General features: G+C 35.7%; 1 protein-coding gene across 1 annotated transcript; it reads left to right on the forward strand.

The window, feature by feature from the left end:
* The first annotated feature begins 831 nt into the window (after positions 1-831).
* On the forward strand, positions 832-19,692 carry STN8 (Protein kinase superfamily protein). Its single transcript, XM_089800064.1, has 4 exons — positions 832-1,470; positions 17,799-17,972; positions 18,145-18,549; positions 18,652-19,692. Exons 1-4 carry the CDS (start codon positions 886-888, stop codon positions 18,997-18,999), a joined length of 1,512 nt encoding a protein of 503 aa, XP_089656190.1. The 5' UTR covers positions 832-885; the 3' UTR covers positions 19,000-19,692.
* The last annotated feature ends 7,965 nt before the right edge of the window (positions 19,693-27,657 follow it).

A 27,657-nucleotide genomic window follows, 5' to 3' on the forward strand; every position in this document is an offset into this window, starting at 1 on the left:
ATTAGTAAATTTAGAAGAAAGTCTATAAATCTACTCAAGAAAAAGGTGTTGCACTCTTTATACCCATTAGCACAAGAAATTGCTTCTCCTAATGCCTCCAAAATTCCCTAAACCCACTTGTTAGCCTACAAAACTTTCATAAATAGGCTTACAATCTCTTTATGCTAGATTAACTTAAGAAAGAGACATCACATATAATTACAATATTAGACTTAGTAATCATTTATAACTATTTATATTAAGTTAAATAAGCAACTTTCTCTTCAACCATTTTACTAGTTTGAAATTGCACATCTTATGATTCTTAACTTAAGAAAGAGACATCACATATAACTACAATATTAGACTTAGTAATCATTTATAACTATTTATATTAAATTAAATAAGCAACTTTCTCTTCAACCATTTTACTAGTTTGAAATTGCACATCTTATGATTCTTAACTTAAGAAAGAGACATCACATATAATTACAATATTAGACTTAGTAATCATTTATAACTATTTATATTAAATTAAATAAGCAACTTTCTCTTCAACCATTTTACTAGTTTGAAATTGCACATCTTATGATTCTTGGTCTATAAATTTTACATGTTTTACAAACATACAATAGTATTTTTAATTAATTGTTTAAAACATTTTCATTTTAGAAAAATAAAAATAAAATCTTGATTCAACTCAAGTTGCTTTAAATTATATTTTATAGACATATTTTTCATCAATTTTATAAAATATTAGTAGACCAATACTATCGACTATTTAATTATATTCGTAATTTCAATTAAGAGTAACTTTGCACCTTTCGGCACTTATTACTAAGCTCACTCCATGGAAGTAACATAGGACGGAACGCAAAAAATGAAGTATGCGGCGAGCAAAAATTGATGATTTTGGCGTGGGTGGACAAGGCTCCACCTCTCGTTGGTGGTTTTATTTTGAGGAGGCGAGGGAAAGGGAGAGACAGAATGGCATCAATTCTGAACACGGGGATCGCTCACAGAGGAAGCTGCATTGGTGAGAGGGGACAATGGAAGGCAGGGAATCCAGCAGGGAAGAAGAAGAAGAAGACGATGATGATGACGGTGAAATGCGGTGGGGAGATGGAGATAGTGGGGCAGCTGCAGCAGAGATGGGCAGAGATAGCGGAAGAGCAACGGTGGGTGGTGGCAGGGAGCTTGTGTGTCGGGTGGCTCTACGGCACTGCTCGACCCGGCGTGATCATGGGAGCTGTGGACGCTTACGTCTTCGCTCCCTTGCAATTACTCTTTGATACTCTTTTACAGCGTCGCAATTTGAAGAGGACAGATTTCGCCCTTGGGGAGCGACTGGGCGAAGGCTCCTTCGGAATTGTGTTCGCAGGCGCCATGCTCCCTTCCGATGTCAAGGAGGACCAGCAACTGGGCTCTCGCTCCAAGCGCATTAACGAGTACCAGGGCTTTCAAAACTTCAACAAGGTCATTTTGAAGAAGGTACCCACTACCCCCTTCTCACTACGCGAAGGTGCAAAGTAAATTGGCAAGTGAGAAATTTAAAACTCATTGCATAGTGGATTGAGCTATACTCGGACCAATTTATCTCATATGCGGAAGAATTAGAAATCTAAGCTAATAAACGCATGCCAAGATAGCTGTTCCCTGGAGCACCATTCCCATGCATAGCGCACCGACTAATTAAGCTCCACCGGTCTTTAATATGTTTATCTTCTATTGCTTCTCTATTGAAATGCTCAGCGAGTCCTTCAACCACCCAACATTAGTCCTTATTGATTCTCGTAGGCACATAAAAATAAAGATAGATAGATAGATAGATAAAATTTTAACGTCCACGAGGCTAAAAATAGCCTATGGGACAGCAAGACAGCTCAAGCAGACTTAAGTAACAATGTTCGTTGCTTGTGTAGGATGATGATGAGTCCACCCAATTGCTCAATGTACTTTTCGTTGAATAGGTTATGCCAAGAACTGTCACATATAGTGTCCGCAAATTTATCTCTACTACTCTTGTAGGCTTCACATTCTAAAATAAAGTACTGTTCAGTTTCCACTTTCCCAGAATTGCAGAATCTGCAAATTCTTTCTTCCTAAGCCTCCTTTGGCCTCTTCCAACGTCCGGTCTCACAACGAAGTTGGTGAGAGTTGGTTCTTAGCTGAGCAATAAGAATTTTAGCCCTCCAAAAAATGTTGGCTCCTATGTATGCTTTTTGGAGTTGATCACAAGCGGGGTTGAACTCATTTATATAATATAATTTCTTCCTTCCGATCTCGCTTTTCCAATTTCTCTTGTAGAATTTCTCCATGACAAAGACCTTTATTTCTTTATTATTTGTGGGGCACATATTGAATTGAATATTCCATTTACTCATCCATTTGATGTTTTGTTGCATCCATGTCCTTTTTCGCTGACATAGTGTGTCACCAAAGACCACTTTAGGCCATCTATCCTTTTTCATTTTTTCGATTCTTTTTAGATAACTTAGAAGGCGAACCATAGCAAGTGCCTCAATAGGAGCAGCCCCCATTTCACTTAGCATGATATCATATGGAACAGTGCTTTTGATTTTAAACTTGCTTGTGATCAAGCGCTTTTGGATTCCTTCGATTTGTTTCCATTGTGCTATAGTAGTGTTGCTGGCCCATAATTCACACCCGTAAAGAACAACTGGCAGCACAAGAAGACCGAACAAGGTTTGAATAGTTTTTCAATCCTACAACTCTACTTCACGGCACCTATTCTGAAGAGCATAAAAAGCCTTCCACCCACCTAATATCCTTTTATACCTGCAGCTAGACCAGCTTAGTTTTTTGTTGAAATCAATGCCAAGGTATTTATACTCTGCAACTTCTTCAAGAACACTTCCATTGTAATAAAATTCATGTTGGTGTTGTTTTTTATTATTAGAGAAAATCATAACCTTAGTCTTGCTGATATTGACCTGCATCCCCACCATTTCGCAAAAGCGCTCAAGAGAAGATAGATGATCTTGCAAACCATAGGCAGATTTGGCAATTAAAATGAGATCGTCCGCATATAGGAGCAGCTTTATAACAAATTCACCTAGTTGAATGCCTTCACCCTTTTGCATGTTTAACCACTTTTCCAGTTTGTCAATATATAAACCAAACAAAGTAGGAGATAAAGGGCAGCCCTGTTTGACCCCGATATCGCTCCTAAAACATTCTGAAATGCCATCTGAAGTTCTGATTTTAACTTTCACCTCTTCGTACATCCTATGAACAGCAGCTCTGAGATGCATAGGAATTCCCAATTCTTCCCTCCTAAACCAAAGCTTGTCTCTCGGGACGGTGTCAAAAGCCTTTTTAAAGTCGACAAAGCAACAAAATAAATTGAACAAATTATCCATGAAATGCAAGACATTGATATCGTTCATCCTAGTCAAAGAACATTTTCTTCTCTTTTGGGCGTTGATTCTCAAGAAGGATGACGTTGGTGCTTTTGTTTGGATAACAAACGACTCAATAAGCTCTCCATCAAAGATAAGTTTCTTGATGGCTGTGAGAGGAGTTAATCCTTTACCAAACTAGAATCAGGATATCCGATATAACCAAACTAGAATTAACGATGAGAATATTTTAAAATTGCCTTTTGAAAACACGAGTGCAATGATTTATTTCTATTGACGATGTCTGGTATCACAAATTCGCTTTGTACATTTTAGAGATTGACGAACTACATATCGGAACCATTTTGTTTGGGCTTGTATTAATATAATTTGATGACATTTACATTAAAAAATTGAGGAACATCTTCTCCATGTGGATCAAGTTGTATAACTATAGAACCAACGAATGGAAAACGTTCAAAGTGTTATTTTGGACTTTAGGAATTGGATTGCATTTGTCACATTGTCTCGCATGAAAGCATATGAAGGTTGCTCCCAACAAGATCAAGGCAATGATAGATTGATAGATTCTTAACATTCTCAAGAACCTGAGGATTGTTAGTACTTATAGGATACTCTCGCAGATTCTTAAAGAACTATGGCAACATAGAAGTTCCACTAGCAACACTACCAAATATGGATGCATTGCTGTGGAATGAAGAAGAAAAAAGAGCCTTTGTGTGGCTTAAAGAGGTTAAGTGCACTACTATAGTTTTAGCTATTATAGATTTCTGAAAACATTCATTGGTGAATGTGTCGCTTTGGACCATGGCTATGGTGCAATTCTAGGGTAAGATTGCAAAACTCAAGTTTCAAAAATTGTCAAGCTCAAACTTAAGAAGCTTCCCAAGACCTTATGAGAAGCTTTTATTTGAAATTCTGATTGTGGTCAAGCAATGGCACCATGTGAAAGTAGATTATGATGGTCTGAAATACTTCTTGGAGCAAAGGCTATGACTAGAGAAGCAATAAAAGTGTTTTTCAAAGAGTGGGGGATATAGTTTCTTTTTAAGATTTCTATTTGGGCCTTCTCCCTTAAAATATATGGCAGTACTTTAAAAAGAAATGTTAATAGAAATAACATTTTTTGAGATAACAACAATGAAAAACCAGCTAACAAACTATAGCTATCATCACCTACACTTTTTAATATGTCCCCTAGTGAGACATTCCACTCACAATCACATCCTGTCCATCCCACTCCTATAAGATGACTTCCCCCATACCCTATTGAGCTTAACCCACCATTGAACCAGAACAGGAATCCCCCAATTCTTTAAATTTGACTCCACGAAAGACCTCGTGTTGAAACTTACTGAAAGATAGAAAAAGAAGTGTAAAGTTAAATAATTGCAAAGAATAGAATAATTTGACTTATATACTTCCAAGTGTTCAATTATGCATGCAAATCACAAATAACTACACATTCAATGCAAACTAGCCTTATGCTGACTTATATCAATCAAACAGAAGGGAAATTGGAGCATGTATCATAAAATTGGAAATTCTTATGGTAATGGAAAATCAATGTTTGCACCTGGAAATTGTTGGATGTAAATGCAGAAATTGATTGGAAATGACTCTAATTGCCTACCACAGAAATCAAGAAACTCTTTGATAAGTTTAATAGAAAAAGTAGTAGGCCTGCAGCATTGAAGGACCAGAATTTTTCATAGGGGTGAGTGTCTTGATATCTGACGATTCTGAAATTCGCAAGAAGCTCTATCTTCAATCGAAAACTATGTTCCATTCTGCAACTGGTCTTTGTTTATTTCAAATTAATGCAACAAGCTGTGTTGTACGGGAGACTACCTTGGTTAGTTCCCTAGTATCTTAGTAAGTATATTCCAATTTTGACCCACAAAATCGCTGTAAAAATTTGTAAAGCATGTTCACCTATGTGAGGGAGAATAGAATTGGAGACTACCTTGGTTAGTTCCCTAGTAAGTATATTCCAATTTTGGTCCATAAAATTGCTATGAAAAATTGGAAAGCATGTTCACCCATGTGAGGGTCAATAGTATGGGAGACTACCTTGGTTAGTTCCCTAGTAAGTATATTCCAATTTTGATCCATAAAAGCGCTATAAAAAATTGGAAAGCATGTTCACCTATTTGAGGGTGAACAAAATGGTTCAATCACGCTATTTTGAACTGTTGAAAATAAAATTAGATTTTGAATGCTTTTATATTATCCATTTAGATCAAATACTTTAAAAAAAGATTACAACATCTCTTGTCTATTTCCAAGCAAAATAGGACAATTCCACCTGGACAACATTACTGCTTCTGATGTGTGCTGAGGTGTATGCAAGAATACACCTTAGGGGGAATTTAAAACAATGTGATATTTGTTTTAGAGTAAGGAAAAACAGGTTTTGAAGGGACCCAAAACCCTTTAACAAAAGAAAAAGATCAGCATTAAGAACTACCAAGTTTTATAAGGACTTGAAACTTAGAGTAAAGCAAAAAGAACAAAAAACAAGGTTTTAAAAGGACTTGAAACCACAAGTTTAAACCAAACACATCTAGGTTTTACAAGGACTTGAAACCTATAGTTTTAAACAAAAGCTAGAAAATAAAAAATAGAACTAGCAATACCACTCAGACTAGCAACCAGCACACCAACAACCACGATCGACACCTACAACAGCGCCTTGATGATCTTCTCCACCTCCTTGCCTGCTTTTGTAGCACTCTGGATAATATCCACCGTGGTAGAAAGAAGAACCTCAGGAGCATCAACGATCTTTTTCCTCATACTTTGCTTCGTTCACTTGCTAGGCTCTCCTAGACTCCTCACCCCAATAGTGTTTGGAGACATGATCTCCTCGTTGCTTTTCTTGCCCAAATTGGCCACTGTGGTGCACAAACTGGAAGTAACCTACTCCATTCTTTGCTCACTATCCTTAATAAGTTGATAGAGTTCTAGCTCATAATCGTTTAGTTTGTCAGGGATGTCGCTAACTTGTTTCTCTAGGTGAGCTCTCATAGCGCATTCATGGTCCAACTCTTTCTAAATGGCTCCAACTCTTTTCTTGAGCACCATGCTTTCATTGTATCGCGACGAGTCCGCTTGCAGGGATGCCTCTGCTTTTAGCTTGGTAGTATGAAGAAAAGAAAGCTTCGCATTGTGATGCTCATCCTTGCTACCTTCTTCAATCCTAATCGCAGTGTCAATGGTAGTGTTATTGACTTGGATGTCAGTGTTAGCATCCTGCTTCTTCTTGAACTCCTCTTCCTTCTCCTTACTCGGACTATGCTCTTTCATGACAAGGACATTACCCTCATTGTTCTTTTCTGTGCCAACGTCCATTTTCTCCTCACTGGATTTGGTATTAGGAGGAGAACAGTGAACACTTTGTTTCCCCTCATCATCCTTTAAAGCTTCAGATCCTACATTTGATTTAGTTTTTCTATCTTACTTTCCTCCACATGGTCCTTACCAGTTGACATGCCCTTGCTCCCAGAATAACCTTCCAAGTTCGAGCTAAGGTCTGCCATTTTGGTTTAAAATGATCAATAATGATGACAACAAATGTGGCAACACAAGAGAAGGGAAAAACTAGGAGGAAGAAGGATCTAAGGGGATCACTCAATGAAAGACAAAGATGGATGGGTGTAATAGGTCAATAGAGGAAACCACATTTTAGTAGAGGCTGATAAGATAGGTTAGGATATTGCTCATGATGGTAACTAGTATGAGATTGTCACCCACATGATAAGGCCAAACTAGGGCAAAAAATGATCAATAATGATAACAGTTATGTCACAAGTTGGTTACCATCAATGAAGGCTAGACTAGGCCAAAGGTAAAGTTAGTAAATACTAAAAAGCGACCATTCCACCCGAAAAAAAGTTAAAATGGGGGACACCATTTAAAAAGGAAAAAATCTTGATGTTAGAGGATATGGGGCTAAGTCACAAGGTTCGAATTTGAATTCGAGTTCGGCAACTATAAAATTCGAATGAAGTTTGGGAAGAGTAAAAATTCAGGGAAAAGTTAGAATAAAATCCGCCTTACACAATTTTAATTATTTTCTAGATGTATGTAATATATCTTATCAATTATCAAAATAGTAAAAATTGCTAAATAGATCTCACAACTTATAAGCTTGACGAGACATTTATTAAGTACAAAACATAAAAAACATGTGAAATCACAATAACAAAGATATGTTTTTATTGCAAAGGTACAATCAAAAGTCAAGACTTCATAGCTTCAAGAGAGCTCAAAGTCATCAAGAGCACTTGGCTCAGATGATGTAGCATCATCATCAGTATCACTACCCAACTCTTCCTCAAAAAAGTCAAGCTCATTTGCATCTAGTACTACTATGTCTTCTAAAGTCTGTTGTTGTGAAGATGACTCATTTGTCGATTTGTTCATAAGCAATTTTAAATTGCTGCGAACATAGACAAGATCTCCCAACTTTCCAAACAACAACTTGTTCCTCTTTTTGGAATGGATGTGGTCAAAGCAACTTCAATTTCTCTCACAAGCTGATGAACTTGCTTCTTGATTCAAAAATCGAATGGAAAATCACTGAAGTTCAGGAGTTTCTGCCCCATAGTTCATCCACCATCTATAACCAGGTACCTCATCTCGTGTCATATCATATTTGGCTGCTCCTATTCTAAACATCCTTTCCACTTTTCTGTATTTCCAACATTGTTCTTTAATTAGAGATGTAATTGTTGGATCTGGTTCAAATCTACTAATGGCTTCATAAAACTCTGCCATAATTTCAGCATCACCTTGTCTATCAATGTGAAATAGTTTAGGCTCCAAATAGCAAGCTGCTGCATGTAAAGGAGTGTGCATCATTTTCCATCTTGAATCAACAGTCTCCCATATCTCTATGTACTCTGATTCCACATTATTAAGTGCTCTTTGGATAGCTTCCTTGCAACGGTCCATGCTTTCATAAAGCATTCCAAGGCAAGGAGTGTCACCATCAACCATGCGGAGCACGTCGACAATTGGACTGCATATATTTAGGACCTTTGCCCCACTTTCCCAAAAGCTACTATTTAAAACAATTTTCTCTATGATCTTACCCTTACCACTTTTTGAGAGAGTTGAATTTTCCCACTCATTGGAACAAATTATAGATCTTAAAGCTTCTTTCTCTTCAACCACTCTTCTCAAAGTGATATAAAACGAAGCAAATCTTGCATCACAAGGCCTCAACAACTCTCTAGATGCATGTTGTCTGTAAAGGCTCAATGTGAGACGATGATTTCGTATGAAATTCGCAACTTCTCTTCCTCTATGAATTACTTCATGTATCCAAGGGAATTTTGCCAAATCATGAAGCAACAAATCCAAACAATGAGCTGCACATGGACTCCAATAAATTTCTAGGTACTTCTCTACAATCAGCTTGCCAGCTCCCACACAATTTGCTGGACTATTAGTAACCACTTGAACCACATTTGCAACCCCTAATTCAAGAATTGCTTCCTCTAATATCTGAAATATATATTCCAATTTATTTTTATGATTCATAGTGTCAATAACCTTCAAGAATGCAACACCTTTAGGACAAGCCACTAAAACATTAATCAATGGTCTTTGACATATATCCAACCATCCATCACTCAATATAGTGCACCTTGTTGCCTTCCAAGAGGCTTTGACCACAGCTAATTTACGAGTCACTCTATCTTTTGACTTCTCTAAGAGAGTTGTTCTCAAAGCCTCAAAAGAAGGAGGTATGCACCGTGTGCCAAACTCTCCAGCCTTTTGAAATACAACACGATAAAGTGGATGTCTAGCTACATTGAATGGAATTGCACTAGCATAGAATAAATCAGCTAGTAAATCATCAACTTGTTGTTTCTCACTTGGTTTCCAAAAGCTATTCAGAGTTCCACTCTCTTTTGTTGCCTTTACAACCTAAGGTAGACATGAAGATGAAGGTATAGTGGATGTGAATCTAGAGACATCTTCAATTCTTTGTTTCTTTTGTGTCTTCTTCATCTTTTCAGCAATAGAAGATGAATGCTCTTTCTCTAAAATCGCTCTAAGCTCTTGGGTCACACTTGGACATGCAGTAACACCACCACTTTTACCCACCATAATACCAAGCAAGTGATCCATGACCCTAGTTAAATTTCTAGTAATAAGTTTTGGACACAAGTTACACTGAGCTTTATTAGCACCATTTCGAGTCACATGTTTCCATGCCTTAGAAGTTGATTTGTTGGGAGCCATATTACAATTTGTAGAATTAAAAACAAAATAATATATTATTATTTCAAACTTTAAAACAAAATAATTCAATAAATAATTTAAAAATGTAAATTTAAAATTAAACATGTTAAAGTTCAACTTTTTACACTAATAATTATATTATTTAAAAATTGAAATATACATGTATTAAACATAATATAATATATCTATTTATTTATTAAATTATAATAAAAATTATAAAATTATAAAGAAAAATAAAGTAAACATATCAATATATATCTAATTGACTCTAAACTTTAATATTTTAAAAATTTAAGAACTATGTTAATTAAAAATTAATATATGTAATGGACACCTAGGAATGCCCAAAAGCTGAACCAAAAATTATATTAATGCTGCGAATGCTGCAATCAATTATAAGAGATGTATTCCAAAGGCCAAACCCTAAGGGAATGACGTCTAGAATGTTACAACAGAGAATGAACGTCCTCTATTGCCAAAAAAATGAGTGTGATTCACATATCCAAGCTCTTATCAAATGCAAATCATAACCATCCCATAATCAGCAATGAAACTTTCAGCCCTATTTATCCTTTTCTTCATCCTTTTGGAAGGAACTAAAACATTAATTAATTGCAAGAGCTAGAAGCTTCCTCCCAATAATTAATGCATTCTCTAGAAATTCCTCCCTGGCAATAATTAATTAAATCACGAGAGGCTTCTGTCCTTCCAATAATTAATACATACCTTAGAAGCTACTCCCTTGTAATTAATAATTAAATTAATTAAATACAAAGTCACCTTTTAATTTTTAATTGAATGACTTTATAAGAAATTAATTTAATTTCTTCTTATCCTCCACTTAGACTTTGGAGAACATGAAGGCCAAAAGATGGGATCATTACAAATCCACCCTCCTTGAAATTGCTTGTCCTCAAGCAATTAAGTAACATAATGGACTCCAACCTCCACTTGGATCCCAATATGTGATATTCATATGGAAGTTAAACCAACTGCAAACCCGCATCATCAGGACCAACCCCTGTAGCCTAACATTCAAAACTTGTGCTGATGAAGTCAGAATGTCACCATAAGGCAACTCCATAGAAGATTTATGAAATGTCTTCTTCCCTGTATCCATCCACATAATATATATTGGACTAGAATGCATATTATCACCATCATGCATTGAAAAAGATGTAGCTGCAGGTGAACCATATGTACTCATGCTAACTGTATCAACAATAGGTGTTGCTGCATCGAAATATATGGACATAGGAACAACATTAACTGCAACAACAGAAAACTGAACCGAATTTGTAGTTGATGAAAACTCATAATCATCAACATGTGTGGCTTCATTAGAAAATACATCAACCACTGCATTTATACCATTAAACTCTTCATTGGATGGTTCACCTGACACAGAAGTGGCTGCTGATATGATAGTATCCTCATGTTCTCCTAATCCCACTATTACTGCAGCACCATCTCCCGACAAAGCTTCATATGTTGTCTCCTGACTTTGCACACATATTTCTACTGATTCCACTAAAACACCCATATCACCAACATCATAGATGGGTGGCTCTATACGTGTCTCGATCTCACCTGAGGAAGCAACTACCTCCTGCACTGGAGCAACATACAAATCTTCAATATTGATGCCCACCTGTCTAGCCATAAGTTGCAACATCATATCCATTCGCATATTTATTCGCCTATTATGTTCCTGTTGCATCCGCTGCCCCTCCTCTAATCAACTCAGTAACCTAAACATTGCATTTTCTTGATCTGGACCGGTACTCCTATCATCTCGGTCACCCATATTGTTGTCTTGTTCAAAGAATGTCTCCTCTGTGTCTGTATGACTAGATTGTATGTCCCTTTGCATGGATGAACTATCTCGTTCGTTATGTGAGTCCGAACTCCTACTTTGCCTTGCTTTGGTATTGCAAAAAATTATAAAGCCTTTGTCGCATGCTTAAACATAGATGTTGAAGATCTCCACAGGATGGCAGGACTTATAGCTCTGATACCACTCTAATGGACACCCAGGAATGCCCAAAAGCTGAACCAAGGCTGAAATTATATTAATGTTGCGAATGCTGCAATCAATTACAAAGAGATGTATTCCAAAGGCCAAACCCTAAGGGAATGACGTCTAGAATGTTACAACAGAGAATGAATGTCCTCTATTGCCAAAAAAAAGGAGTGTGATTCACACATCCAAGCTCTTATTAAATGCAAGTCATAACCATCCCATAATTAGCAATGAAACTTTCAGCCCTATTTATCCTTTTCTTCATCCTTCTGGAAGGAACTAAAACATTAATTAATTGCAAGAGCTAGAAGCTTCCTCCTTCCAATAATTAATGCATTCTCTAGAAATTCCTCCCTGACAATAATTAATTAAATCACGAGAGGCTTCCGTCCTTCCAATAATTGATACATACCCTAGAAGCTACTCTCTTGTAATTAATAATTAAATTAATTAAATACAAAGTCACCTTTTAATTTTTAATTGAATGACTTTATAAGAAATTAATTTAATTTCTTCTTATCCTCCACTTAGACTTTGGAGAACGTGATGGCCAAAAGATGGGATCGTTACAATATATCACTATTTTAAATCAATCTTAAAAAATAAATTAAATATTAAATTAACTATTACAAAATAGATTACAAAGAATCAAAAGGAATTAAATTGATTACAAAAACTATATGAAATGAAATAATTTTTTTATACAAATTATATAAAAAAGTAAAAAAACTATATAAAAAGCAAAATAAAATATAAAATTAATAACTATATCAAAATTCTATACAAACTATACAAATAAAAAAAACTCCTCACACAGGTGTGCACGAAAAAGAGTTGAGAGAGGGGAAACAGTCGAGGAAGGGAAAATGACTGAGGAAGACGCTCAACATGAGAGAGGATGAATTGCAAATTTCTTAGAAAAATTGCTGGCTCAAACTTTGCTGATTCGCATTTGACTCTTTGAGGGGTTCCAATGACATTTTATAGATTTTTCTGCTCGAGAGAACCCTACAAACCCCTGTATATGGCAATTTCTAAATTTCTTTGACTCTGAATAGGAAGTCCGTTTTTGGCGACCGAATCAACAGCGGATTTTTTTGGCAAGTTTCACATTCAACAATATCTAAATATCAAGCTTGATATTTGCCGAACCTTGTGACACAGATATGGGGTAGCCATCTAGTCTAGATAAAATGGGCTAGGCTAGGCCCAAAATAAATTGACAATTTTGTTATGGCAATAGCTTAATGTTTGGTACCTTCTTTGGATAAAAGGGGCTAAGCTAGGCCCAAAATGAGGTAAATAATGATGTCTAAGGCTATAAGGCAGTCAATCAACTTGGGAAGGGGGTTAAGCAAAGCCCAAATGCTAATGATGGTGTATATGATGTACAAGATATTCCCCTCAAATTGATTGACTCAAGAACAAAGCCAATTGGTTAAAGGTAGATGACAAGGGGATAATAGAGGAAATAGGTGTTGAACAAGTCGGATAATTGAGAAGGGCGGCAGGGGGTAGTGGGATGAATTAGTTATTCTACACCTATTAAAACTTTTCCTACTGCAGGTAAGAACTTAACATACATCCACTGCTACTTAAGAACTTTTGGTTAAAGCACATAAATACACCATCAAAAGATAAGCATTAAAGACTAGGTACACAGGCACAATGAACACCATATTTTACGTGGAAAATCAAACTTGGGAAAAACCATTGAGAAGCTAATTTTCATGAAATGATAACACCACTAGTTGAGGTGTCGCCGATTATGTGATTTAGTACAATGCTAATTGCCTGAACTAGGGGTAGTGCCAGGAGGCTAACTGCTTGAGTAGCTACACCTTGAATACATAAAGGTTCACTGTCGATTCAAAGGCCCACTTTCAACAGAATGAGAAGTGTGAATAAAATAGAGTATAGTGGCAGGCCTCTGCAATTTCAGTTAAGAACTGACTACACCTACCCGATCAACTATTTGAGTTGTTTGCACATTCATTACACAAAAGGATAATTGACATGAGAAGTTGAAGTCACAATTTAATGGGCCGTACAAGGTGTTGAGGAAGATTGGTGAGGTACCTTATGAGCTGGAGCTTCCAGCTAATAGAAGAATTCATAATATATTCCATGTTTGGTGTCTCAAGGAGGCCCTTGGACAGAAGATCACCCCTTCCCCAGATTTACCACCACTTGATGATGAAGACAGATTGATCCAAGAACTTGAAACCATTTTGGATATGAGAGAAAAAGGATTGAGAAACAAAGTCATTCCTTATCATTTGGTGAAATGGGATGTTATTCCCCTTGAAAATGCAATGTGGGAGGAGGTTGAGATTTTTGCAAGGTTATTTGGAGATGGGGAGACTTGGAAACTTCTGGAACTGGTACGGCTATTTGTAAAACTACGAGACAGTAGTTTTTAGATGGCAATTTGTTTCTAATATAATTTAATGATTTCTATGAAATACCATAGATTCGTAATTGTAAGAAATTGGTATAGCTTTGATACCATGTAAGAATTTGCCTAAGGCAAGAATGAAATGCCAAGATGTAGAAGCTTAAGAGATAGCACAAGAGAGACAAGATATGATCAAATGAGAATGGATTAATCAGATACTTGGATGAATACATTATAGAAGTGCCTTATATATAAAGGCAACTGATATGACTAGGAGTCAATAAAGAGATAATCATACAACTAAGCACATGTCCACCAAGAGTGGATTATCTTCCATTGTGCATGAATATACGTTCAACAATGAGAGGATAAGAATACAAAGGTGTATCTCATAAAGAGATGTAGTAGACAACATGTGCTCAATTGGAGTGCAAACTACTGTGTTGTCAACATGACAACTCATATGAATCTACAAACTCCTAGGTGTCTACATGACATCTAATATGCTAATGCATTAACCTAAATAAACTTAAGTAAAGTGCAATTAGTAAATACTTAATTACACCAACAGTAACATAGTACTTTGAAAACAAGAACAATAGAAATTTATAAGTATGAACATTGAACATTAAAAGTTTAATGAGTCAGACTAATATTAAATAGTAATGTCATATTAAGATAAGAGTCAAAAAGTTTAAAACTCATATTGCGTATCTCAGTCATATCTGATTTTTGAATATTGCATATGATCATCATCATATCAGATTAATAATCGCTGAGATTGTTATTACATATTTAAATTTGAAATTCAAAAATATATAGTTTGATGCTAAATCGCTGATATGCAAACCAAAAACTCAGAACTGTAAACAAAAATTAGAAATCTATCTAGCATCATCTACTCCACAAGGGCGTAATCATTAAAATGAGGGTCAAAATCATAAAATGACTTAATGTTGTATCTTAAATTTGTTTTTTAATCAGGAGACGGGTGAGATACTTTCTTTTTTTGGAACTGAAGACTTGGAATCTTCATGAAACTTCCCCATGAAGTTGCCGGCCTTTTTTTGTAGATTCTAGAGATGCGTCTAGAGGAGGGGGATGGGTCTCCGGGTAACACTGGATTTTTGAATATCGTAATTTGAAATTGCTTGAAAGGAAGCAATTATGTGATGGGAGTACTCTGATGAACCTGATTTAGGGGTTGATCAGCCGGTCTAACACTTGGGCGGTGCTAGATAACACCCAGTTGATTTGCTAATATTATTTAATATAAATAAAAGTTATAAATTAATAATAATTAAGTATAATCTTAATATAAACTAGTCTTTCTGCTGACCTAGTTACCAATTATAATTATTTAATAATTTTGAATAATTACTTTGTGTCTGAGCTCCCTTTTGCATTCATTTAATGTGCGAAATTAACTAGTGTAAGACATTTGGCTTAATGCGTCCAACATACAAATCTGAATTTTTTTGGTGTAATATATTAAATAACTGCCTTGATATTGTGGGCACTTTGCTCAATCTTGCTGTTGCTCTACATGACTATTTGTTTCTAAAGGGTTTCCATCTCTAAGCAATCAAGCTGGTGAGCTTGAAGGTCTTTGTCTCCAAGTACCAAAACTACTATAGGCAGCATCACTAACCCAGGAAAGGAACTGAGTTTTTGGTTGCTAATTAGCAAAAGCTTCTTTTTTAATCTAGTGTTGCTTGTATTCCATATTTTACGTGAGCCTAAATTATAGGCGATCACACCTTAATCAGTGGCAGCCAACTAGATTGTTCATCCCAATCAATGGTGTTAATAGAAAGATGCTGAAAGACTTTGACATATATTGAAAGACAACTATTGCCTAATTGAAAGCTACAAGACTCAGCCACATTATTTCATAAAGAAACATGAACTAAATGGAATTATAACATTGCCTATCTTGTTGCTACTCCTATGCTGCTAGCATGCTCACTCAGCTAGCCACCCTATTCCACTTTTTATTTAAAAATGCTTATAGTCCTATCACTGTTAAAAGTAAATTCTACAGATTAGAAAGTGGACATTATACTTTCCAATGTTTCCCAACCTTGTCCAACCTCCTAGCTATTACACAGGTAATTTGGTAAAATATTGGATAATTATTAACAAAGAACGAATTGTTCTTATAGAGTTTACAATTGAGATGTTTCTAAAAATAAACATACAAATGATAGACAGATTCCATTATACAGGATATTTACAATATCTAGAAATAAAATAGAAATAGAATAACATAGGACAATCTTTACCCTCTATTATATGTGTTCGCAATAATGGAGGATTGAACAATATTTTAATATTAAAGAGGAGAAGGGGGGCATGCAGACTTGATTCCCTCCTCTTCTGATTGGTTTTTAGTGGATGAATTGGATTGTGGCATAAAGAATTACCAGCAAAAAATTCTCTGAATCTTTCAAGAATGTTGAAGCCACTTTTTTACTGATTGATAAGAAACACATGCTCTTTTCCACCATGTTGCTTGTTGAATGGGGGTTTCCAGATTTGCATTCTAATACAGCATGACCCACTCTAGAACATCTTCTGCAATAAAATGAAATATCCTCATAATCCAGCATTTGCTTCCATATTCTCTCCACTTTTAGTCAAATTTTGACAAGTAAACTCTTTGATGTATCTAGCTGCACTTGCATTGTTAATGAAGTTGAATGAATGAACCTATCCATTTCCAGATTCAAAGCTAGAAGTTTGCCTACTGTATTCCTAATTCCTTTTAGGTATGCATGCATCTAGAACTGCAATGGCAGATATGCAAGCCTTATCTAGATTGGCATTACGGAAAATGACTGTGTTATCAGACAAAAACCAGGTGACTGCAGGTAATTGTGGCTTGACCAATAAAAATTTCTTATCCCAATACCTCTCAAATAATTTTTTTTTTCCTAACGTGACAGAGAAGTACAAAACAACCTTGGCTAATAGGATATATCTCAATAAAAGCTTTCATTTTTGAGAGCTCCAAGATTTAAAAATCCATGCGTGTGAACCTGCAAGACTAGGCTGTAGATTACTACACTTGCAGATTAAATATTTTCTTGAGAATTTATTCTCCCCATTTAGCACGTTCTTGTTAACTCCAAGTAATTAGATGGGATGTTCACCTATAGAATGGATGATTCCTGTATCCTGCATCAAACAGGTCTGCCTTCACTTTCCCAGCACATTCAGGGCTAATCAAATCTTCCAATAATTGTTTTACCTTTGAGTGCTAATGACCAACCTATACAATCTTCCTGACATCTTCATGGATACTCCCCCCGAATCTGTTGCCAAGGTGTAACTGGGGCCACTGGTGCCTTAAACCCAGATACTGAGGGGACCAGATCTGACTCATCTTTTGCCAACCCTCTCAATGCCACGTTTCACACCACCACCTGCAAACCTGATACCTCCAGGCATGTACCTACCATGGGGCAAACGCATTGAGATTCACTACATTAGAGTTTGCAGAAGAGAGGGTGAGAAACATTTTGAATTGTAGCCACTATTCTATTGGCGGGATAGGGGGGGGTGAGAAAGGAGGGACTCGTTATTATATTACTAAACTTTATACCCCAGTAGTATCTTCTTTGACTTATTTGATGTTCTCAAGTTGTTATTTTTTAATTTTTTTTATTGGGTGGAACGAAAAATATAGCCAATACAGGAATATCATCTGTTAAAATTTCTTCCTGACGCTTAGTTCTGTGCCTATGGTTTGCAGGTCAAAGTTGGCGTTGCAGGAGCTGAAGAATGTGGAGACATGGAGGAATGGTTTAATTATAGGCTTTCCAGAGCAGCGCCTGATGTCTGTGCTAAATTTCTGGGAAGTTTTATATCTGATACAACTCGTGGGCAATTTATAGAAGGTGGCAAGTGGTTGGTGTGGACGTTTGAGGTTGGTCCAATTCCGGACATATCTGATATTCACAAATACAAATTACTAGCTCTCAGGAAAGTTGTTAAGGATGAAAGGATATTTTGATGTATTTGACTTTTCTGTTATAATTGTTTTTCTAAACCAAACTTAGAATACCTAAAATGAAGTTTGATGCTTTTAATCTATGTAGGGAGACTCGACTCTGGCAGACTTTATGAAAGATCGTAACTTCCCTGTGAATTTAGAGCAGATAATGTTCAGGCGAAGCTTGAAAGGCTTAGATCCCCTTGGAAGAAATTCTCTTATCATTAAGCAAATTATGCGACAGATCATTACATCATTGAAGAAAATTCATGACACGGGTATTGTACATCGTGATATCAAACCTGCCAACTTGGTTGTGACAAAGAAAGGGAAAGTGAAGCTGATAGATTTTGGTGCTGCAACTGATCTCCGTGTTGGGAAGAACTACATACCTGATCGTGGAATGCTTGACCCTGATTATTGCCCCCCCGAGCTTTATGTTCTTCCAGAGGAGACCCCTAAGCCCCCACCTGAACCCATTGCTGCCATTCTCTCACCATTCTTATGGCAGGTAGGGATTCCCAAATTGCTCTTGTAATGTTAATGAGTAGGCAGGCCCACACTTGAATATATTTGGATTGAATATAGTATGTGTTTTTTGCATTGGTTGCAGCTTAACAGTCCAGATCTATTTGACATGTACTCTGCTGGAGTGATATTCCTGCAAATGGCTTGTTCAAACCTGAGAACTCCCTCAGCCATACGGACGTTTAAATCAGAAATAAAAAATGCCCAATATGACTTGAGAAAGTGGAGACAAATTACTAGGTTAAGGCCTGATTTGGCCATACTTGACAGTGATGGTGGTAAAGGTTGGGACTTAGCTACAAAACTCATTTCTGAGAGAGGCTTCTTGAGACGTGGCCGATTATCAGCAGCAGCAGCTCTCAGACATCCTTATTTTTTATTAGCTGGGGATCAAGCTGCAGCTATGCTTTCCAAATTTTCTTTGCTTGAGTAGCATGCCAATCTCTTGTCTTCCAGTAATTATTCTCCAAGAAGCTACCGATTCCTATCATTGTATAGAATTTCAAATGTAAATCCTTTGAGTTTCAGCTCATTGATTGTTTATACAATATTTGCACAAGACCACAGCAAAGTTAAGCTCAAGTCGGTGCCTTCGACTACTATCCATCTATTCTTCTTGTAGCAGCCTATAAAAGTTACAAATGTTTCAAAACAATTATGTTGCCCTAGACTTCTCCCGACTCCCGAGCATAAAAACTAGCACAAATCAAGTATCTACAGAAAAAACATTGCAATTATACTCATTTGACAAGAAATAGCACCTCCTATATACAGTGGTGCAACAGGGAAAAAGATTAAATATCTGCTGCAATCTGCAACATCTTATTGCAAGTGGTAGTCACCTTCTCAATTAGAAGATGCCAGAATGAATGCAACAGCACTAGGAATAACTTTAGTGGTGAATGTTCGCCAAATGACAAATTTCACTCATCAGGGACCTTGAATTTGGCGAAAAAATTTGCACTTTCGTGGTGGTTATGTCGCCTGTACTTTATGAAAATGGGGTCCCATGCTTAGACCAATCGCCAATATTGATATATAATTATTTTTATTTTGGTGATGACTTCGCCAATGGAATTTAATCTTTCCACGTGGTAAATCAAATAGTTTTGCTTACAATTTCTAAGGCTTCTCTTATTCGATAGTCACATTCGCCAATATGTGGCAAATCTTTAAGTTAGTTTATATGTTAAGTACATATACTTGACATGTGTTGCTATTCCGGAGACATATCAAGTAAGTTTTTATCCTTTTAATCTTTGGCCCAAAATAGGTTTGGTTGTGGACAGGTCATTTATTTGGAGCATTCGCCAATAGAAATTAAATTATTACCCCTAAATTAATGTTGGATTCACCATGATTTTATATTTTTTTTCAAAGTGGGGTTTCTTAAAGTTATCCTTGAACAACACATATAAGATATAAAGTTTAAATGATTATCAAGTAGAACAAATATTTTGGTGCAAGAATAGCTACTTTACACGTGATTTTCTCCTCAATGAAAAGACACAAAAAACAACCCACATAAAAATTGTACAAAAGGTATCATTACAATTGAACTATTTTTGCATGTATAATTGGAACTTCTTAAACATGTACATGCTATTTTTCCAAGATGGGTGATGAAAGGATGCATATTTAAGACATTGATACTTTTCCCTTGTACCTATATGTATATACACAAGCACATACATGCTAGGAGTGCAGAAAAATAAAATTGAAGGACATTATAAATATTCAAGAATTCATTTCTTTACAGTTGCATTTCATGTAAATAATATGCACATTGTTAACCGTAAACAATGAACAATAAGCATCTACCATTAAGATTGAATATCAAGTTTGTTTATATGATTAGGGTTGGTATATTGTTTAGTGATATGGAGGTAATGTGATTGGGCTACATATTTTTCAAATGAATGTAGTTTGTGGTTTAGATATGGCCTTCTATGGGGTTGCAATTTTGCGAAAGAAAATGTTCAAAATTATTATAAGACCATTTGTGTGGGTTGAAGATTTAAGAAAGCATAGAACATCGAAAAGTTTTTGAATTTCTCAAGGCAAGGCATGGTATGTTGGGTGTGGGGGCAGGAGAAATTTTAGTCATTTGTTTTAACTAGCGTTTTCAGATATGCATTCATGTGACGCCATGGGGGTTGGATTAGAGATTCAATAATTTGTAATGTGTACTAGGGAAGAGGACCCAATATTTGAGCACCTTAACTTTATGCTAATCAAAATCCTATGTGAAAAACTCAAATCACTCGCAATTTTTTACAGCAGCGTACTTGGCAAGTTGCCTGCTTATAACTACGATTTCAAGTCCATGTCATCAATTATGATGTTTTTTACCAAGTTGTTCAAAATAACCTAAATTAAGAGTGAGATCAATGGTCATGCAAAAAGGGTACCCATACTTTCACATTTGATGTGACATCATATCATTGGTCGCTTTTTACAAATGGCTATACATTTAATTCAATTATGGTAAGTCATCATTGTACTAAAAACTATAAACAACTATTGGTACAATGTCAAGAAAATTAGACGTTAAGTCAACAAATGCGGGTATAATCAACGATTCCTATGACAACCATTGGAACGAGCTCAAGTTCTAGGTCCTTTTCCCTATTGCCTATTTCATGGTAACAAATTCAATATGTCTGTTATTCACAATGTGCCTCTAAAACCAACATGTTTTTAAGATGGATTTCTACTTTAAACTTTGCTTTCAAGAATATCAAAAGATGAGGGTAAGAAGACATTTTAAGCAAAAAACTGAAAATCAAATCCTATTGGACATCAACCATCAATGATTCAACTTGCACATTTTTTTTATGGAGGTTCATGAAATATTTGTAGCAACCCAATGCGAGAGTATGAGCCTTTCAGTTGAACATCTTTGGCTAAGAGCCAAGGACTAAGGGGTGTCCATTTCACCAAATTCACCCAGTGCACAATCTTGACATCATCCATTTTCAATGTTGAAGCCACGTACTCAATGATACTTGATCCCTAGTGAGCTCTTTAAGAACCTTTATGTTAGAAAGTAAAGTCCACCAAGATAACTCAAGGTGGGGGGTGAATCAGTTATCCAATTAAAACAACTTTTATCAACCTTATTAAATCTAAAATATGTAATCAATAAGTGCAACAACCATAGCAAGATCACCATACACAAGAACATTATATTTGTTAACTAGGGAAACCCTTAATTAGAGAGAAAACTCCAGTGGAGATTGTACCCACAAAATGATCTACTAATAAATAAGTTTCTTGCAAGAGGATGAACTCTGTTAAGGGTCAATGGAATACATCCATTACATATTAGTCTCTATTAGGAGATTTTGAATCGCTATGAGGAGATTCCAACCCTGTTAGGAGTTGTGCCAACCTTCCTAGGAGTAGTGGAAGGTAGAAGGACCCATTGTCGAAACAGCTTCAGGGACAAGATCACCGAACTCATTGTCCAACTGATCTTATTACTATCCTTTGTAGAATAATACAAATAAATTACTATCCACAACAACCTCTTTGCCAAATACAATCTCTATGTTAGCTCGACATGCCTTATCCATGCCAAACACTTCTCTGATCTCAAGATATTCAATAGCAGGTTCATTGTATCTCACATCCAAGTTTGCATACTTGCATTACACAATCATATACTTAATTCACACTTCCCTCACTCATTACCACAAGGAAAAATAACTTTCCTTTATACCAAGTCCTTAAAATAATTATTGAGTCAGCCTTGAGGCTTTCTCAATTTACAATTACAATATAGAACCACACTAAGATAATACAATACATGTTACATTACAACTTTACATCTTTCCTTGATTTCATAACACTATCGGCTCACAATCTTCACATTTATTCACACATGCAACATTGAGATTGCGTGTTTGACCACTGCATCTTTGTCATGTCATCCACCTCTGTACAATTGCACTTAACTAGATTCTATCTCTATTAGGAGATATAATCAAAACATCAGTAACTGCTTCTTAGGAACTTTGTCAGAATGATGCCTTTAATAAATCTCAAATAACTACCGTCTCCATATTTCTGCATGCACGCTTAGCCACAACATTTGGACACTCTGTAGAACATGTCCTTAACAGCTCATATCCTCATCTTTAATCCTGGAACCATGCAACCTCAATCTCTGTCTATTGCTTTGTCAAGCTTCTATAGAATAACATGTATGTTGACATCAATGACACACAATGTCATGAATGCAACATATGATCATTGTATCATCTCTCCACCAATGTTAGGATACTCCCCCATAGGCATACCATTAGCATTCATGCTAACAATCTCCCCCTTTGGCATTGATGGAAAAATAGATGAAAAACATCTAAGTTCTATGAATACCAAAAACTCACTACTGCAACTGCTCACTATAATCATCTTCTTTTCAATCCTCTTCATCAATCAAATCTGAATCTCAGGAACATCTCCCCCCCATTGATATCAATATCATATACCAATCTCTCTCCCAATGTACTATGAGATGTTTTTCATGTACAACTCTCCCCCATCGATATCAATGACAAATGCATCATATGTCAACTCTACTACATAAGATCTTCAATAAGCTCAAGTGTCCAAAGACACTATTTAATACCAGTTACCAAGAGTCCTTCATGACTCAACTCAAACACAAATACTCCCCCATAGAGGAAGCATCATGCATCCAGTCCAGATAAAGAACAGTTCTCTGTACCACTAGACTCATGCAATCTATGCATCAACTACTAAGAAGTAGGCATGAGCATAACCCCAAGCATACCTCTCAAGTACTCAAACGTATCCTTCGACATTGTCTTTGTAAATATGTTTTCTATTTGCTCCTTCATACTAATATACTCTAATATGATATCTTTCTCTGCAACTCTCTCTCCAAACATGATACTTAATAGATATGTGCTTTATTTTTTAATGTAGCACATGATTCTTAGACATACTCACTATAGTCGTGTTATCACAATGTATGATAACAAGCTCTATAAACTCGACTCCAATGTCCTTCAACATATGTTTCATCCACATGATCAGATTACAATTATTTGTTGTTGCTACATATTCTGCTTCTATTGTGCTCTATGAAATATAGTCATGTTTTTTTCTTATCCAAGGAACTAATCTTCCTCCTAAGAAAAATGCTCCATCACTTGTACTCTTTCCAACATCCATACTGTCTATCTAATCCACATCAATATATGCACATAAGGTAAAGTCATTTGATTTGTCATACCATAACCCAAAATTTGATGTACCATCAAATATCTGAAAATCCTATCTACTGCTACATAATATGATTCTTTAGGATCAACTTGAAATCTCATCACAATGCTAACTGCATTAGATATATCCTATCTTATGTGAGTTAAATATTGCAAACCTCCAATCATAGATCTATACTTCTTATGTTCAATAGTAGGTGCCTCATCTTTGCTAGATAACTTGTGACCAATTATCATAGGCGTACCATTCCAAACCAAATATTTTTGGTAGATCTTTAAAATACTTAGTGTGTGATAGAAAAATATCATCATTATTCTTAAGAATATGCAATCCCAAGAAATACTTCATCTCACCAATCATGCTCATCTCAAACTTCCTCATTTCACCAAAAAATGCTTCAATTGCTTCATCATCAATTAATAAATCATTCTCAATCTCCTTCAAATACAAATTTCTATCTGCAGTACCTTTAGCAAACTTGAAATTTGTCAAATACTTGTCCAATCTTGCATACCATGCTCTAGATGCATGTTTCATTCCATACAATTCTTTCTTCAACTTGCAAAACATATCTCCTTTTGTCAAAGGAAAACCTTCAGGTTGCTCAATGTAAACTTCTTTCTCAAGTTCTCCATTCAAAAATGTTGATTTGACATCCATCTGTTGCACTTTAAATTTCTTGTTAGTTGCATATGCCAAAAATATGCTAACTACTTCTATTCTAGCAACAGGTGCAAATGTTTCCTCACAATTTATAACTTCTTGTTGTGAATAACATCTGCATACCAGTCTTGCTTTGTTTCTCTCAACCTCACCTTGTTCATTCATCTCATTTCCGAAAACCCACTTAGTTCCAATTACATTCATGTCCTTAGGTCTAGGAACCAATTCTCATGTATCATTCTTCTTAATCTGATCTGATTATTCTCTCATAGATTTAATCCATAAATCATCTTTACTAGCCTCATCGACACTTTTAGGTTCAACTTGTGAAATCAAACATAATTCTTTTATTTGTACCTTGTTTCTTGTCATCACTCCTTTGTCCTTGCTATGAATAATTTGACCAGTAGGACAATTCTTTACCAAATTCTTATTAGGTGCCACTGTCTCAACTCTAACTTCAGCTCTAGGTTCACTCCTTGGTTCTTCTCTATGTTCTACAATCTGTATGTTATTCTGAAAAATTTGTGTCAATCTCATAAAACACCTCAACATTTTCTTAGTTAGCCTTTGGATTAATCTCTTCATCAAAATTATAGTCAAACATTCTTTCTTGAATTCCAAATTTTTCATCAACTTTAACATTTTTCCTCTCAACAATAGTCTTACTTCTCTGATTAAAATATTTGTAAGATTTTTTTTTTCAATGAATAACCAAGAAACATACCTTCATCAATTCTTGCATCAAACTCACTGATACAATCTTCTCTCTTAATGTAACACTTACTTCCAAAGATTTTGAAATACTTAACTGAGGGTGCATGTCCAAACCAAAGCTCATAAGGGGTCTTACTAGTACCTTGTCTAATTTTGTACACTGTTCATGGTGTATACCATTATATTAATCGCTTCCCTCCAGAATATTTTTGAAACATTATACTCAAACATCATAGCTCTTGCTACCTTTGTTACTGATATGTTTCTCCTTTCTGCTATACCATTATGCTTAGGTGTTTAAGGGGTTGAAAGTTGTCTTTTAATGTCAGTCACTTCACAAAAACTATTAAACTCATTTGGAGTAAGCTCTCCACCTCTATCAGATCTTAGACATTTAATCTTCAAACCAGATTCATTTTCAACTCTATTTTTAAACACCTTAAACTTCTCAAATGCTTCATATTTCTCTCTAAAAAATGCTATCCACATCATCCTAGTAAAATCATCAACAAGTATCATAATATACCTTTCATCATAGAAGGATCTTTTCTTTGTTCAACCACTTAAATTTGTGTGTACTATCTCCAACTTCGATGATGTAGTAAACTTCTTGCTCAGAAAATAACTTTTCTTCTGCTTTTCCATAGCACATTCCTTGCATACCATATTAGTAGACTTCATAATTTTAGGCAAATCTCTAAAAACAAGCATAGTACTAATCTTCACAATATTAGCAAAGTTTTTGTGACAGAGCCTCTTGTAACCAATTGTTTAACTTTAGCAACTAAAGATGTCATCTCAATAGGATTCAACTAAAAAACATTACCTCTTCTTATACCAATACCAATCATTTTACCATCTTTATCCTTGATAATACATGTGGGTATGTGCACCAAGTTGTGGTGCCAAAAAGGTGACACCTTTTTTTTTTTTCAATTTCAATGGCGCATAGGCGCTATAGTGTGTACGTACTTTTAAAAAAGTAAAATATTATAAATGGGCTGCATACCCGCAACCCATTCATTTTCACTTCTTTTTCTTACCTCTCCTCGTAGCAGTGCGTACACAAATTGCAAGAAATCAAACTTTTCACCACCTGCCTTGCCAATATGTCTCCTCACCAGCAAAGTTCGAGATCATGAGCATGTCGTATGTTATCTAAATTTCTTTTTGCATTGTTTGATATGTTTTTTATATTGGTTTATAGTGTTTTTACAAATTTTCTTTAGATTTATTTATTTATTTAGATTTCAATTGATTTCTTATTAGGAAATATCAATAATGAACTGACAAATCTCCAAGAAGCTCAAAACCCTCAAGAAAATCAAAACCAAAACCCTCCACAAGAAGAACAACAAATTTCGCAGCCTGAACCAATTGCAAGACCTCTGCCCAGCACACAAGAAAATATAATAAATGAAATAGAAAGAGGCAAAACTGAATTAGAAGGACTCATTGGTCAGTTGAAAGAATGTGGACAAACCAATCCAATGAGAGCTCAATTGGCATCATCCCTCAAAGCCATTAAGACATAGATAGCTTCTGTTAGTGGTCAGTTAGATGTTTGGCAAGTTAAGAGGGATGAACAAAAAAGATTTTATGCAAATAAATTGTCATATCAAGATGTTAAAAAAAATGAAATACCAAAAGGTAAAATATGTGCATTATTTAGAAAACCTGGTGCACAAAATACTGTTAGAGAGGGTACTAAATGGTTCCCCATCCATTGGTGCATACACAATGCTATTAGAAATAATTTTTTGGATAGATGGTGGATGGTTTTTGATACCCCTCCTTGCAACAATCACGAGGTCCCCATGCATTTTTTAAAGAAATTGTATTGTGAGTTTGTCCTTGGGGAGATCCCCAATTATTTTGATATATTAGACTCCCAGGGTAGAGGTGGGGGGTTATCATTTGAGAGGTCGAGGGCACGTCATGCCCCAAATATAGTGAGGGTGAGCATGTGACTATTCCTTCAGTTGTGAAGGAACATGTAGAGGCCAGTGCTCTAGGGACCATTAATGCTTTGACGTAGACCCTCATCCATTGCACGAGTCCATTAGTTGAGGGGGAGCCTTCTATGCATCACAGTCACATGTGCACATCATGTGAATCCTTATGCACATTTGACACTCATGCTGGAGATGGTGCAAATGATGGGCTTGTCACTAATCAGTTCTTGAATGACACATTTGGCATTGACACATAGGTAAATTACAATTATAATTTACTAATTTGATCACATTTCATATGTATAGTGAATGATTAATTAATTAGCATCTATTGCCATTGTTCAAAATTCAGGGTCAGAGTGTTAGTGGGCTTAGTAGCGATCCCCTAGCCCCATTTTTTGCCTCGTCCACGAGTCTAGAGGTATGTATCGATTTAATCATTTAAATTAATACATATATTTATTAAGTAATCATATTAATGATTGACAAAAAAAATTATG

This window comes from Cupressus sempervirens, chromosome 9 (assembly GCF_028749045.1).
Source record: "Cupressus sempervirens isolate cs-2001-9-10 chromosome 9, ASM2874904v1, whole genome shotgun sequence".
Classification (NCBI taxonomy): Eukaryota; Viridiplantae; Streptophyta; class Pinopsida; order Cupressales; family Cupressaceae; genus Cupressus; species Cupressus sempervirens.